Here is a 17,419-nt window from a genome sequence, read left to right as displayed (position 1 = left end):
TTTAAAGAGAAATACATGTATTTTTTGGTTGGCTATATAAATAATAACAACATAGGCATACATATTGGCAATTTATAAGAATCAGAAAATGCTGATGTTATATTTTTTACATGATTTACATAACACTTCTGCTTTAGCTTTTAAGAACTTTCTCAGTAGCCTATATATTTTCACACAAACAATATTTTTATTTTCTTACAATGTATATGCACACATTGTTCGTAATCTATATAAATACATGTGCCATATTTACAAAGAACAGTAAATAGTTTATTAGGATTATCTGTACCATTTCATATATTCTCTGTGCTCCGTCAGTGTTAGTCTTTCTTTTTCTGTGTGTTTGAACAGTTAAGGAAAATAGGTCATGTGTTTATCCAAGTCAATAACAAATGTATTGATTGGTTCCAAAGATGAGTCTGTCTGAATAGCTGTACAGCTAATGCTTTAGTAAATACTGAAAGAAACACTAGATCAGACAATTTATGAAGGCCAAAAAAACACTGAATAATGAAATATAGCCAGAGACGGGCTCACAGTGCTTCCTGCTATTGTAGACATTTCTACAATTAAATAAAATTGCCTTTATGATAATAGTTAAAGATTCACATCTTCTCATTATTATGGCTGAATCTATAACATCTCAAGGAAAGATAAAATGTTTCTATACAGGATTTAAAGTAGTAAAATGACTTTTAAATATACCCAAGTTGCTCTCTAGACCAAAAATAAATATATAAAACATAAGGGGGTTTCAACCTAAAAAGTAAAAAGATATATTTGTGAAATGTTTACCCTCATGATTCGACTGTTATACATTTTGAAAAATGTCAAAAAGAATCCAGGATTATACAGCTGTGGTGAAGAACATTAAGAGACCACTCTGAAATTATTTTTAGTTTTCCCTGAATTTTTAGTTTTGTGTTCAAGTAAAATAACAAGTGTTTTATTAATAATTTGATAATTCTGTTTAATTCTGTGAACTGGTGACAACATTTCTCCCAAATTCCAAAATATTGTTTTTATATTTCCATTTATTTCCAGAAAATTGAAATGGGACCAACATAAAAAAAGATGCTATATTTGCAGATCTTGAAAGAAAACAAGTTCATATTCATGTTTAAACAACAAAATACTAATGCTTTTACATGTATTTTAGGATCAGTTCAAAAATGAGTATATGATGAAATAAGCCAGATTTTTTTCACAACTTTCATGTATTTTTGCATTCTCTCTTTTCGGCGACTGTATAAATCATTCCTGATGTTTGTTTCTGTTGAGATTCAACACACACTAGACTGGAATGACCAATACGTGAAGAAATGCTGATTAAAGGCAAAACTGAAGAGGTCTGTTTTTTTCCGCGGCCGCATATAGCAATTATTACTGTAAATGTTTTTGCGTAGCATGTTTTCGCATTGATGACTTTGCAGCATGTGCCGGGAAATTGATTTTCTTTATATGAACATTGACCCTCTTTATTTGACTTAAGGTTAAACATTGTCTACTGAATGTAAATAACGCAATCTGAGTGACCACAGTATAAAATGTTCCTCGTCCATTTGATTTGTTTTTCATCTCAGCAAAAGACTCAGAAAAACAAAATGGAGAGTAAGCAATGGCTGAATTGGTTCATGCTTGCTGTGATTTGTCCTCTGATCACAGGTAAGTCAGTTCTGGAGTTATTTTCAAGATCTTCAGTCAAGGGAAGTTGATTTTTTATTTGCTCACATCATCACACAAATAATCCCCATAATATCTAAAATGTAATGCTGTGCTAAAGCTGTGCCTTCTCTGATAAGGTATCTTTTATTTCTGTAGCTGGTTTCTGGTGCAACAGTTGACATTTTGTACTGTCTTTTATCATTTTATGTCCTTATCCATCAGTCTGGTTGTTTTTACTACAGGTGCTCCATCTTTAATGTCACGAGAAAACAAGCCATGTCCCACAGAGGGTCTGTCCATTACTGGAGGGAGCTTTGTTATTTCAAATTCGCACGGAGTTATTGTAAAATACAGCTGTCCTGAAGGCTTTTACCCAAATTTTCTGACACGTAAGTGTCGAGATGGATCCTGGGACCCAAAGACCAAAAAAACTGCACAGTGCAAAAGTAAGACACAGATCATTAGAAACATTGTTTTGCATCATATGAATCAATGCAGGTTTTTACTCATTTTACGCTTTATTTAAGTGAGATTTAATCAGGCTTCTGTCTTAGATGTTACATGTCCAAATCCTCGTGTTTTTGAGAACGGAGAGGTGACTCCATATAAAGATAGGTACTACGTCAATGACACAACCAATTATACCTGCCATTCCGATTATGTATTCGGGGGCTCTCCGTACCGTGTTTGCAAACCTAATGGGAAATGGAGTGGAAGCACACCAATATGTGGACGTAACTGTGAGTAATTGTTATAATTTTGTAATTGGGTAGTGCATAGAACAATAGGTCATCTGGGACTGCAATTACAACATCCATTACTATTTGATCACATTTGCCTATTTCACTTTCTCGCTCTTGTATCACAGCTGATCACTGTCCTGATCCCGGCATTCCCCCTGGTACCCATAGAACAGGCCATATGTTCAATATTGATGACAAAGTCACATACGGCTGTGAAAACAAACTGACCCTGATTGGTTCCAACCAGCGAGTCTGTCAAGAAGGTGGCCAATGGTCAGGGACAGAACCGCAATGTTACGGTAAACCTCCTTGCTTAATATCTGTTGCACAGCTGATAAATAAAGATGTTGGCCACAATATTTTAGTAACGACAGCTTGCGTTGTTCATGCGTAAATACAGCCGAATTCACATACGACACCCCAGATGAAGCATCACAAGCGTTCGGGAGTTCTCTGAAGATGAATCTGGAGTTTCATAAACAACAAGACGGTACCTTTGTTTGACTTTATATTTTAAGATCAGTAGTTGCTATATGGATAAAAAAACTGTTCTGGCACTGAACATTTAAACCAAAATGTTCTTGTTTCTGCAGATCAGGAGGGGAGGTTAGTAAGACTTGCTCAGAATGGAACACTTGATATCTATATTTATGTGGATGCGTCTGACAGCATAGAAAAAAAAGATTTTGAAACAGCAAAGGAGGTCATCAAGTCACTTATAGACACGGTATGTAAAATAAATTGCAAATTAGTTTTTCTTTAGCTGAAATAACTGAAAATAATATGGCTAAAATAAGAACTGCAAGGCTGTTAAAATAAGAACAACGCCTAGCCCTCCAATTCATTCATAGTTCATTCAACTGAACTATGTCAATTTGTCATCAGTAAAATTGTTTTAAGGCCAACTTGAGATATAATAACTTTACATTGCAATACACATTTATTGATCACAACTCACCAGTACTGTATGTGAAGTATGTTTTAAAGGTCCAGTGTATTAAATCTAGCGGTGAGGTTGTGAATTGCAACCAACGGCTCACTCCACCCCTCCCTTTTGAAGCACTACGGTGGCTGACACATCACTAAGATGTTGTAACATTTTCGCTCCTTTGCTGAAGGAGATCATGTATTTACGAAACGCGCTCTGTAGATTAGTTTGTCCGTTTAGGGCTACTGTAGAAACAACAGGATGAATTCCATGTAAGGGGACCCACGGTGTAAATAGATAGAAATAGCTCATTCTAAGGTAAAAAAACGTAACGCTTATGTACGGTCTTTATACACCTCTGAAGACATATACTGTATATATATTATATTTCATTTCTGTCAATAGATCCTCCAAAAAAATTACACATTGGAAAGAAAAAATATGTCTATGAAATCATCTTTACAGTGATAATAACAAATAAAAATCTGGGATGGAATGACAGATTTCTACTACCCATTCACTTTCAAACAAATTAAAACAAGTTCTGGTGTGTTTAATAGCCTATCCCAGCCTATATTTACTTGGAAACATATAAAATAGAATGTAATAAATGCCAAATGTTGATTTTAACTGTTTCTGTCACAAATGCACTTTTGCTGTATGCTCCTATCATTTACATCAACTGCGTTGATAGCAAACTAATTCGAACTGTGAATTCTCCCAAAAGATCAGCTATTATCAGGTCTCCCCAAACTATGAGATCCGGATGTTTGCCACAGAGGTTCAAGAAATAGTCACTATGAGAAACTTCAAGACTATTCCTGCTGAAAAAAACCTAGAAGAGATTTCTCAAAGATTGGATAATTTTTCTTATGAAAGTAAGTTGCGTGGCACTAAAGTAAATACATTTGGTATTGTTGTCCTAAAATAACTAGAACTGATTTTATGCTTTTAAAATATCTGAATTAATGTCTTGACATATAATCTATTTAAATGACAGTTACTTGGTATTACTATCTAACAATTTTTCTGGTGTTTTCATGATTATAGGTAAAGGTGACCGATCCGGGACTAATATTTGCCAAGCCTTTAAAACCATTTTAGACAGTATGGGAATAGAGAGGATCAATGATAAGAACTTCACTCAGACTCAACATGTTATCATTATGTTCACTGATGGTATGACTTGGTGTTATTACTTCTTACACCTACACGCTTGAGGTGCTTACGTGTTCTATTCCATAGGTCATGCAAACATGGGAGGTAATCCCAAACCTAAAGTGGATCAAATCAAACATCTTATAGCTGATGAGAACAAACTTGGTGAGTAATTATTTAGTTTTTAATACAACAATCTTTTATAATCTTGTTGATGAAGTGTTAATGAGGTGTTGGATGTTCAGTTGACCTTCTTCGGTTGTTGTTTTTTGTGCACATGTTGATTTAATATATGATTGATTAAGGTATTGGTTAAGGTCTTTAATACTAAAATGAATTCATGCTGTCAGAATTGGATATAAATATGAATCTGCCTTCTCTTTTCAGATATTTATATATTTGGAGTTGGAAGTGATATAAATATGGACATAAATGAGTTAGTGACAAAAAGGGGAGATGAAAAGCACTATTTCGTGCTTCCAAATCTGAATGACGTGCAGGAGACATTTGATAAGATGATAGGTATATTGTTACTACTATATTCAAATGCATTTTATTATACAGGCTGACGCGCATTTTTCTATTGAAATCAACGCTAATATCTAGTGCTGCACATTGCATTACAGATCATTCATCAATTTTAAAAGTGGCCATGGGTAAAGGGTTAAAACAAACAAAAACAAATAAACACACTTAAAGTGTCAGTTCACTAAAAAAATTAAAATTCTGTCATCATTTACTCACCCTCAGGTTGTTCCAAACCTGTATACATTTCTTTGTTCTGCCTAACACAACGGAAGATATTTGGAAGAATGTCAGTAACCAAGCAGATCTCATCCCTCGTTGACTCCCATAGTATTTATTTTCCCTACTATGGCAGTAAATGGGAGATGAGATCTGTTACTGACATTCTTCGAAATATCTTCCCTTGTGTTCAGTAGAACAAAGAAATGTATACAAATGTGGAACAAGCTGGAGGGTGAGTAAATGATGACAGAATTCAGTGTTTCCGCTAGGAATTTGTGAAACTGTGGCGCTTGATGACGTAAAATGCTAATTAACATATTCTTGACGACATCACGTAGTTTTAATGCTGCCTTCACGTGCTTCACGAAATTTTAATAATTTCCACTTCAACTCGGAAGTAACGTCTGGATTAAGTAACATCAAAAGTATTTAGTAACATTAAAACATTAATGTTACTAATGGTTTAGTTGCATTAAAACATTACAAGTATCTGCTAATATTAAAAGAGCACTGTTTCTTAAATTATTTACGCAAGCGGGGCAATACTGACGACATCTGCCACTGAATGAACGGTTTATCCAAAAAGACGCTAGGTTTGTCGTTATATGCGTCTTCTGAACAAAAGCCGCTAAAGGGGTCGGATATTGCTAAATCTAGTGAAAAAGATGCAAACTTAGCAATTATGGCCGGACAAATTATGAATGAATGGGAAACAGTTCGTCACTGTAGTCATGGCAGGGAGGATGTTTGCGTGGTGGCCCGCCACGGCGAAATGAATGTAGCGAAAACACTGGAATTTTCATTTTTGGGTGAACTGTTCCTTGAACCCTGAAATAACCCTGTCATTATTTACTTGCCTGCGTGTTGTTCAAAACCGGCACTGTTTTCTGTGAAACACACTGTGAAACTCCTGTAAAACTATAGGTTTCAGTGAGGAACTGAAACATTAATAAATGGTGTTCCAAGTAATAACAACATGCTGTACTGTATAGGAAGTGAAATGAAAGTGACTTATTTGTCAGTTATGGTGACCCGTAACCAAAATGTAACTTCTCCATTTAACCCATCCAGAGAGTAGTGAACCCACGTACACCCGGAGCAGTGGGCAGCTATCACTGCAGTGCCCGGGGAGAAAATGGGGGTTAGGTGCCTTGCTCAAGGGCACGTCAGTCATTACCTGCCGGCCCTGAGAATCGAACTGGTGACCTTCTGGTTACGAGTCCGACTCTCTAACCACTAGGACACAACTGCCCCCATAAACCACAACTTCCCCCATGTGTTTTTGTGTGAACGATTCCTTTAAAGTGACAGTTCACCAAAAAAATGAAAATTCTGTCATCATTTACTTACCCTCTTGTCATTTCAAACCTGTATGACTTTCTTTCTCACGCAGAACACAAAATAAGATATTTCGAAGAAAGTTGGCAACCGAACAGTGTCGGCACCTATTCACTTTTAACGTATGGACACGAAAAAAGTCAATGGGTGCCAGTTATCAACATTCTTCAAAATATATTTTTTGTGTGATCTGCGGAAGCAAATCATACAGGTTTGAAATAATATGAGGGTGAGTAAATTAATACAGAATTTTAATTTATGGGATCACTTTAAGCATTAAAAATGAACTCATTGGCTCTTTTAATGTAATTGGTTGTTTTCATGTACCTGCTTTCTTAAACAGATGAGGACACAAGTAATCAACTGTGTGGGATTCAACAAAATGTCCCCAACAACAAACGGCGTGCATTTCCCTGGTTGGCACAGATTAAAGTTACAGTGAGCATAACTTTTTTTTTATCAGGCTGTGCATGATATTAATTCTCATAGGTCAATATATTAGCATCAATTTAGTTAGCTGAACCTTTCTCTTCCACAAAAGGTTCATACTTGTTTTTGCACCGCATGGCCTCCATACGAGTAATCTTGTGGAAAAGAGATGAGCAGTGGGTCGAAGTTTGTGCCTCCCTAAATTGATCAATGCTTTCAACATTTCCAAACTACCCCAAAAAGTGGGGACGCAAAATTTGAGAGAATTTTATATGGCTTCAGAGATGTATGGTATGTCATGTTTCTGCACTGTTCTTTTACGTAGCGTCATCCATCTGGGTCAAATTGCATGGGGTCATTAGTCACACCAACTTACATCTTAACAGCAGCTCACTGCTTCAAATTCGGAGACAAACCTGAGAAGATCACCATTACTCTGAAAAAGAACAAGGGTTATACTACGTTCTTAAGCTATACTTATTTTAATTTACTCATTGATAAAGGGAACCTATAAACAGTGATGCTAATCTTAATGCCTTTACTTGTTCCACCTCCAGGTGACGATCTAAAAGTGAAACAATTCATACTCCATTCTAAATATAATGTTACAGCAAAAAAACATATTGGAATTCCAGAATATTACGAATATGATGTAGCTCTTATAGAGCTGGAAAAAGCCGTCAAACTGGATCGAGAGATTCGGTATGTGGCAAAACTCATCAAACACGTGAATTACTTCAAATTAAAGTTAAACATAAATAAAATGAATTAACAGATTTTGCAATGTGTCTTTACAGAACAATCTGCATCCCCTGCACCAAGGAAACCAATGGAGCTCTTAGACTTTCAGACAGTGAAGGAACATGCAAAAAACATGGTGAGGTATCAACACTTCTACATACGCAAGAAATTGATATCGGCCACAAGCCGTGTGCATGTTAAGAGCAAATCAGAAAATCTGAAAACGTAGATATATTATGGCATAAATACAATGAAACAAACATTTGTCTCTGCGCATTTGTTACAGAGGAACTTATAATGGGTCCTGATCTCGTGAACGCTAATTTCACGTCAGAAATGATGGAGGAAGGTTCTCCAAAATATATTAGAAGCATCACCATCAAGCAAAGAGGACTGGTAATGATTCACCATATTCCTAAATTGTTTTACATAAAGGGTTCACGTTTGGTAAACTTATCTAAACAGTCCAGCAATATCGCAAATATAAGTGATCATTATTACAGACATATATATTGATGTGCTTTTTGCAGCGGGATGATTGTGTTGAAGATGCAAAAAAAGCAGACATATTTAAAAAAACAGACAAAATATTGAATGCAAAAGACATCGTTACAGACAATTTTCTGTGCAGTGGTGGTATATCACCAACCACAGATCACATTGCTTGCAAAGGTATGTTTCATTTTCGCTTATATTTGGTGGTATAAAACAATTACAGGTTCATTTTAAAGATCCGAATTTCACGAAGGATTTATATAGTTCCTTGTGTCTGCTTGTGACATTTTGTAACAGGTGATTCTGGTGGGGCCACTTACCTGCATAAACATGATCGTATGATTCAGGTGAGGTTTGAAATCTATTTTCAGCTGATTTGTAAAAACGATATTGATGTGGCTGTATACTCATCGCACAAGTATGAAGTGTATACCATAATACATGGTTCGGTTATGAAACAAGTAAGATTTCTTTAAATAATGTTTTTATAGGTTGGTGTTGTAAGCTGGGGCTCGAAGAACAAATGTAATGAAGAAAAGGACAACATCCTTTCTGATGAAGATAGCAGAGATTATCACACAAATCTGTTCAGCCCCCAAATACGGTCGTTTCTTCAAAAGTACCTAGGAGAAGAGAAACAAAAAGGAACACCTCTTAAATTTTTGTCCAAATGAAACCGTCAGCTTGTTTTGAACATTTGGTTTATTTTTCAGACAAATGTATCAAGACAATTTTGGTCGAGATTGCTGACCTTTCTGTAAACTGTGCAATAAATCCAGTTTATTATCAGTAAGTGTTTTGTTTGCTGTACTAATAATCTAAACAGAGAGTTTTGCACCCCAAAAAATCTGGGAAATATTTAAAAAGGCTGTAGGGTCTCCAGAACAATTTTAAATGTACATTTGTATCTATTTGGCAGACTGTTGTATCCAAAGTCACGTACAGAGCATTATAGGTTAAGCTGCCCTTGACATAGGCTACATACGTTTAGATTAATTTAACTTTGTTTCTTGTTTGCATTTGGAAACGACGTTGATAATGAAAACAAAGTATTAGAGCATAATTAAATGTAATGTTGCAAAAATCACTTTTTAATTACTCAATGAAACCACAAAATTCTTTAACGTCTCATGTTGGAACAGAGGTAGAAAAATGTTAAGTAACCTCAGGAGGTCAAATTCCTTTTTTTTGCAATTGTGTTATGCCTACTAAACTCTGAACGGAACATGTGTAATTACAACAACATTTTCATGTTTCTTCAACTGTGTGCACTGTTGTCAATCTTATTTATTAAGTATAATAAACATTACACTTATTTATGTTCTTCATTCACAGAATAAGTAAACTGTACAATTGTTATTTCCAAATAACAATTTTGTTTGATTAAAGTCAACGTCATGCTTATTGCGACACATGGATTTTTTTTTACAAGATTTCATCACAGTATTTAATTAAAAGGGAACCTTTTTTCTATTACCAGGAACAAAGTCAAAAACCGAAATACATCTCTGCATAGAAAATGATTCTATAGTGGTACTTCACATGTTGCACAATATATGGTTATTTTTCAAGTTAAGTTCATTTTTAAACTTTCTCTCCTGATGGCTATTTTTGGTGTTACCAGGCACAGAAGTTACTGTTTAATAAAAGAATGAAAGATTACACATACATTCTTAACTAAAGTGAAGAGTTTATGTGCACAGTGGATTTACATTTAAATACATCATCGATGTTCTATCAAACTGACCTAATTAGTTAATAATGTTAATATATAGGCCTAAGTTAAATACTGTGTGACTGGATCACGTCTGTGAACCCAGTTCCAGCCCTGACTGAGCCAGGATGCCTTTCTGTATGAAGTTTGCATGTTTTCCCCGTGTCAGTGTGGGTTTCCCCTGGGTTTTCTACCAAACACATGCGAATTGGAGATCCTCTCCCAACTTGTGTCTAGAATAGCCGGTTCTCGCAATGAATATAAAGTTGCTGTAAATGATGGAATGTAAATGTTAATGTTAATAATGTAAATAAATACATATAACACCACAGTTTGCAGCAATGTTCTGTATGTGTTTGCTTTCATTTATGTGGAGGTGGGTTTAATCATCTCACGGAATCACCTTCAGATTACTCACTGGGGTTTTGAGGAATTATTCTCTGTATCACTGAAATAGAACTATGTGTATTGCGACAGTGTATCGTTGCTGTCCTTCTAACCTCGGATGTGCAAATTCACAAATTTTCAGGAAATGGAAAAACACTGTATATGATTAAATACTGTATTGTAGTTGACAAGCACTTTTTAATACTTTTTATTGGTTAGATGTTTGCAAAACCGAGTGACAAACATAAAGGGTGACTAATTATAATGATTTATGCACAGTAAAATCGCGAGTGTTAAAAAAGGTCAAATTAACACGCACAGCAAAAAAAATGATAATGGAAATATAAAGGTTTCAGAAGGACATAAGGACAGCAGCGATTTGCAAAAAATAACTAACTGAAATAAATCTGAAGCTGTAAAAGGTCTTTGTTTAGATTATTTGAATGGATGCTTGCATGCATTTTATAGTTCACCCTAACATGATTATCTCATCATTTTATTTTATTTCAATATATAATATGGAAATCTTTGGTATAGCATGTTAAAAGCACTGCGGCATTTCTTTTGAGTTGACTATTGGCCCACATTTGATTTCAACATCATCTGATCACACCTGAAACTGCTTCTGTAGTTTCTAAAAAAGAACATGAAAGACTTGCAGGATCATTTGGTGGTCCTTTTGACCAAATAGAAAATACATCAGATAAGTAAGGTGTACCAAAACAATCCAGAACAGACAGTGTAAACTTTTTAAAACCTTTTATTAAAACCATTTTCAATAGTGTTTCAAATAGTAAATAGGTGACCATTTAACAGGTTCTATTTACACAAGGATGTGTACTAGCTGTGTCAATAATGTTTCACATTGATGTAGGTTATTGCTTAAGCTGGTTATTTTCTCTTTTACAAGCTAAATATGTCCACAGTGTAGTCACTTCCTTTCGCTGCTGTATAAATATGTCTGTGACCTTTTTTGTTTCATTTACTGTGTGGACCAAAACAGAACAACATGGCCTTCGAAGCACTGCATCTACTAATGTTGGCAATGTTATGTGCTCTTATAACCGGTAGGTCATCTTGCAGTGGCTTTAATGATGAGAAACTTCATTGCTATTATACATAAATTGCTTTTTTTAATTGAATACAATAAACTTATTATTTACTTATTGCATTAAATCATATATTGTAATGTTTGCACATCACGTTTTATATATATTCAGATAATATAGATATATTCTAAAGCGTTTATTTTGGGTTATGTAGTAAACTTGAAAACAGTGTGTACTGTGTACATTTCAACACTTACAAATGACAAAAGGTACACTTAAAAAATAAAGGTTGCCACAAAGTTCTTTGTCGGACTGTTTTTAACGTTCACAGAATATCCTTTTTTACTAAAAGGCTCTTTGGAGAACTAAAAATGATTTTTTTAAGATTTATTTTTAAGAGTTATGATAATGACATTATGATAAAACAGTTTTTGCTGGCAAGTTCAGCACTCTTGCATCTTTTATTTTCATCAGGACTTCTGCTATGATATTTCCTGCAGGTGCTCCGTCTTCAAATTTATGCCCTAATGAGAAATTCAGAATTCGAATGGGGGATTTTACCTTATCAGATGGTTATTCTGAAGGGAGTGTTCTGAGATACAGTTGTCCAGAACGCTATTACTCCACCGTTAAGACCCGTCATTGTAAAAATGGAAGGTGGACACCAAAGCCCAAAAGCAGACCAGAGTGCAAGAGTAAGCAATGTATTATGACTTAAAATCCTACTTTCTGCAATCTACTCATGTTTATAATAACATCTTACATCTGTGATTTCAATAGTACTCCAAAAACAATTATGCTGCATTTGTCTCTAAATGTTTCTTAGAGATCACATGCCCTGATCCTCGTGGTTTTGAAAATGGAGAAGTGTATCCGTATGAGCAGAGGTATTTTGTGAACAGCATAACCAACTACATGTGTCATTCTGGCTATACATTCAGAGGCTCAGCATCCCGCGTCTGCCAGCCGAACGGGAAGTGGAGTGGGGGCACGCCAATCTGTGGAAGAAACGGTAAGTCAAATGTATCACAATTTATATCTTTCACGAATTAAAAACATATTTTGATTTTATAGCTATTGTTAGCTTGTGTGGCAAACTGTCAGACCTGAAGTAAAGGTCCAGTGTATTAAATTTTGCGGCATCTAGTGGTGAAGTAGTGAATTGCAACCAATGGCTCACCCATCCCTTTCAAAGCACTACGGTGGCTGACAAAGGACAAAGATGTCACTGTGATAGATATGGCCAGAGAATGAAACACAGGGGCAACAAGATTTGCAAAAGTGCCATCAATTTAATCATGGTAAGCGCAGGGTCAAACAATTTCCATGATAAGCTGAGCCAAACAATGAAAAAAGAACCGTAACAGTAATAAAGGGTGAAAGAAAAATAAAAAACTAAACACAAATCAAGATACTTTGAACGTTTGAACGTAGACTTGAACGTTTTTGGTTCTTTGCCGAAAGAGATAACGTATTTACGAAACATTTCAGACATTTGTCTGTTTAGGGCTAGAAACAACAGGGTGAATTCCATGTAAGCGGATCCGCGGTGTATGTAGATAGAAATAGCTCATTATAAGGTAATAAAAACATAACCCTTCATTATGTAAAGTCTGAAGACATACAGTTGTGTATATTATTTTGCATTTTATGTCAATATATCCCCCCAAAAATTACACACAGCACCTTTAATTGAGATTTTTAGAAACATGCTAAATATTGACAGTTTTGAATGATGATGATGAACTTACTTTTTATTAATAATATCATGTTAATAACAAGTCTGATGTTCTCACAGCTGACCACTGTCTTGATCCTGGCACACCCCCTGGCACTGTGAGAACAGGTCATGTGTTTAATATTGATGACAAAGTCACGTACCACTGTGAAAACAATTGGGCCCTGATTGGTTCCAGACAGCGAGTCTGTCAGGACAACGGCCAATGGTCAGGGACAGAACCGCAATGTTACGGTAAAACTCCTTTCTTCCTGTTCTTTATCAAGAAGCACATATTTGTGGCCTTTCCGCAATGACGACCATAAATGTTCCGATAAATAAAAAGAGGCTGGGATACTTATGTTGTTGTTGTTGTGTAAATCCAGCTGATTTCACATATGACACCCCAGAGGAGGCATCAGAGAGTTTCAGCACTTCTCTTAAAGCAAATCTAGAGCTTTCTCAACAACATGAAGAAACAGGTACTGTTCTCTTCCTCTGCATGACATGTGTGATGGTTTTTCTGTTTAGTCACCACGTTGCATGAAACCTGTTCACTGTTTCTTCAGATCAGTACGGGAAAAAAATACAAGTACATCAGGGTGGAAAACTTGATATCTATATTGCTCTGGATGTATCTGACAGCATAGACGAAGAGGACTTTGAAAAGTCAAAAGATGTCATAAGTAAACTCATTGAAAAGGTATATAATACAAACATGGCATGGGCCTTAGAGTCTGTTAACTGTTTTACAATTTGAACTTTCAGCTATTTTTAGCCTAATTATTTGTTATTGTATATCCAATTTTTAACCCATATCCACTAAATACCCACCAATCACATGTGCCGATATATCAGCATTCTTTTGACAAAACTGTGTACTATATTCTTTAGTAACTCATCGGTAATTATAAATAGTATTCAAACTGATTTAACTACATTCTCTTTGCCTACAGATCAGTTATTATGAGGTCTCCCCGAACTATGAGATCTTGGTTTTTGCCACAGATGTTACAAGACTAGTCTCTATGACAGACTTTAAGAGGGGTCAAGCAAATAACCTATCAGTCATTCTTAAAAAACTAAAAGATTTTAAATATAACAGTAAGTAATGTATTGCGATAAGTACTCAAATGTCTTTTTTTAGTTGAGACTGAATGTAATTCTGTATGAAAACAACATGTTTAATATTCCTGTGTTTTGTGTTTAACAGGTAAAGGTATGGGAACAGGGACAAATATTGCCAAAGCTTACTTTAGCATTTTAGAGAGTATGGGAATAGAGAAGGAAAAAGATAAAGAAGGCTTTCTTCAGACTCAGCATATCGTCATCATGTTCACTGATGGTATTGACTCTTAAATAATATCCGAGTTTATGTGAAATTGATTGAAAAGAAAAATATACTTGAGTGTTTGCAAAGTAGTTAACAGTGTATTTATTTAGAGACCTTTGAAAATATAAAACAAATGTGCCACAGATCAGCAAAGTTGTAAATTCACTACAAATCACTAATGCTGTGTTATTCTATATATACAGTATATATATATATATATATATATATATATATATAATTTACTGTATTTCACTCCTCATTCCACTCTGTAGGTCAAGCCAACATGGGAGGAAATCCCAAACCAAAGGTGGTTCAAATAAAAGATCTTGTGTTAAATAATGACCCTTCACGGGAGGAAAAACTTGGTGAGGATGAACATGAAGCACATCGCTGTTTTTGTTTTGATAGATTTGCACCTGTAAGAAAAGTTTTGTCTGAGCAGAATTTAGTTTTGTAAAAAAATCGTTTTTTTTTTCACCATTTGCCAAAATCTGGAGTTTTGAAGGGAGAAAAGCCATATATATATATATATATATCAAGTGGTTATTCTGATACATGTATTCTGCAAAATTACAAATATACTGTACATTCATTTCACAGTAATGTTGATCTTTTAACAGATCTTTATGTGTTTGGAATGGGAGATGACGTATATTCTGAGGACATAAATCCTTTAAAGACTGACAGAGGAAATGAAAAGTTTTTTTTCAAACTCAGGGATCTGGATGATCTGAAGCAGACATTTGACAACATGATTGGTATTGTTTTTCTTACAATTCTGTGTGCATCGTTGCCTATATACAGCATTCGTTTCTTATTATCTCATCATCTAAGTATATATATTAATCTTATAATATTATCTTCAATAGATGAAGGCACCAGTGTAAAACTATGTGGACTTTACAGAGATTACGATGATGGCATGGCATCCCATGAGCGCCGTCAATACCCCTGGTTGGCAAAGATCAGTGTAACTGTAGGCATCTCTTTATCTTAGTCTTTTTATCTTCTTTAAAAACAGGACAAAATCACGTTGTAGCACTATTGCATTTGTACCATTCTGATGTGTTTACAGCGTAACGATGGAACCATTTCAAAATGCTTGGGGTCATTAGTCACATCAACATTTATCTTGACCGCTGCTCACTGCTTCAGGTTTGGTGATACACCTGATAGGATAACTGTTGAGATGGACTCTAAAGGTAACAACATTTTATATCTTCAGCCATATCAAGAATATTTTCCCCTGCCTGATTTCCTTCAGCTGATCAAGTATAATAGTTTACATTTAATCAATGGTTTTCCTTTTTCACCCTTAGTAATAAAAGCTCAACAATACATATCTCATCCTTACTATAATGTCACAGCAAAACGTCACCTGGGGATACCAGAATTTTATGAATATGATGTAGCGCTTATTCAACTGAAGGAGCCTGTGATCATGGATCTTAATGTTCGGTGAGAAACGTGGCTCATCAACATGATTTTACTCTTGTACGAAAGTGCACAATTCATTACAGAATACCCTGTGTATCTGTACAGACCAATCTGTATCCCATGCACCAAAGAAACCAGTGGAACTCTGAAACTTTCAGATCGTGAGGGGACATGTAAAAAACATGGTGAGTTACAAACAATCACTTTTTCACAGTATGAGCACAACTGTATATATATATATATATATATGTATTTATTTATTGTTACAGAGGAGATGCTAATGAGTGCAGAAACCGTGAATGCTGCTTTCATGTCAGATTTGGGGGGCAGGATTGGAAAGAAGCAAATCAAAATCAAGCTGGGAAATTTGGTAATTATGTTTAATAACATTGCTAAAAGCTATCCTGCTTTAACACTCATTTTTATTCAGTATTGCACTGTGCTGTGCTTTTTTTTTCAGCGGGATGCTTGTGTTGAAGATGCGAAAAAAGCTCAAGGAATGACTGCGACAAAAGCTAAGGATATTGTTTCAGATAACTTTTTGTGCAGCGGCGGTACTGAACCAAACACAGATGACATTGCCTGCAAAGGTATGTTTGATGTTTGCAAAAGGGTGTGTACTATTTGGCAATTTTTTTGTTTTTCTATTACAATAGATAAACTTGACTGAACTCCACTTTTAGCAATGATAAATGAATTATGTCAGGCATCTGTAAGCTCAAATTTGATGTCTGAATGACATTTTGTAACAGGTGATTCTGGAGGGGCCACTTTTGTAGTTCCTGGTACTCGAATGGTACAGGTGAGATTTTTCTCCACATTGATGTCATGTTTGTTAACCATGGCTCTGCCAAACAGCAGGTGATTCATCTGTTTATGAATTATTATGATATAAGAGATCGTAATTTGTTTTGTTTTTTATTTGTTTTTACTAAATAATCTTTGACAGGTCGGTATTGTGAGCTGGGGAGTGAAGGACATGTGCAAAGGCAGCTTCAAGCCTGTATCGGTTGAAGATTCCAGAGATTACCATACAAATCTATTCAGTCCAGAAATACATACGTTTCTCAAAAAATATCTGGGAAATGACAGACTGGGAACCCCTCTTACATTCTTGTGAACATTTGACAACAGTTGCTTATTAATATTTGCTTGCTTGTACAACGTTTTTTACCTTTTGTGTCTTTGTGCTAATGTACATTCCTGTGGAATAATAAAAGACGAAATACATATAATAATCTTCACTCTTTTCTCGTCTATTTTACTCTATCAGTGGTTCATTGTTATTTTCATGTTTATTTTAATAAACTACAGACTTATTATGACACCTGTTTTAGCAGTAAATTAACATTAAATGTCCGAGGAGCCTAAGGAAATACATGCAAAAATATATCAGATCACAGGGGAAATGAAAGACAAACAGAATTGTGGTCTTAAGATTTGATGGATCTAAACCCTAAACCAAACCAAACTAAATTAATAAAGCTATGGATATTTGCTAATTCATTTTACTGTTGTTTGTTGAATGATTTTAGTTC

The 17,419-nt window shown here is 35.1% G+C and overlaps 1 protein-coding gene across 1 annotated transcript; it reads left to right on the top strand.

The window, feature by feature from the left end:
- The first annotated feature begins 1,511 nt into the window (after window positions 1-1,511).
- Window positions 1,512-17,344, top strand: LOC130570621 (uncharacterized). Its single transcript, XM_057360985.1, has 35 exons — window positions 1,512-1,665; window positions 1,908-2,111; window positions 2,220-2,405; window positions 2,534-2,707; window positions 2,809-2,898; window positions 3,002-3,135; window positions 4,064-4,214; window positions 4,387-4,515; window positions 4,582-4,659; window positions 4,882-5,016; window positions 6,923-7,017; window positions 7,334-7,460; window positions 7,566-7,710; window positions 7,806-7,885; window positions 8,036-8,145; window positions 8,280-8,421; window positions 8,542-8,591; window positions 8,736-8,908; window positions 11,809-12,089; window positions 12,221-12,406; window positions 13,193-13,366; window positions 13,498-13,593; window positions 13,681-13,814; window positions 14,068-14,215; window positions 14,325-14,456; window positions 14,717-14,809; window positions 15,065-15,202; window positions 15,314-15,420; window positions 15,520-15,646; window positions 15,764-15,902; window positions 15,987-16,066; window positions 16,151-16,251; window positions 16,342-16,471; window positions 16,634-16,683; window positions 16,831-17,344. The coding sequence occupies exons 1-35, from the start codon at window positions 1,548-1,550 to the stop codon at window positions 16,999-17,001; spliced, it is 4,608 nt and encodes a 1,535-aa protein (XP_057216968.1). The 5' UTR covers window positions 1,512-1,547; the 3' UTR covers window positions 17,002-17,344.
- The last annotated feature ends 75 nt before the right edge of the window (window positions 17,345-17,419 follow it).

This window comes from Triplophysa rosa, linkage group LG19, assembly GCF_024868665.1.
Source record: "Triplophysa rosa linkage group LG19, Trosa_1v2, whole genome shotgun sequence".
In the NCBI taxonomy this organism is placed as follows: domain Eukaryota; kingdom Metazoa; phylum Chordata; class Actinopteri; order Cypriniformes; family Nemacheilidae; genus Triplophysa; species Triplophysa rosa.
This window is presented reverse-complemented; position numbering and strand designations above follow the sequence as displayed.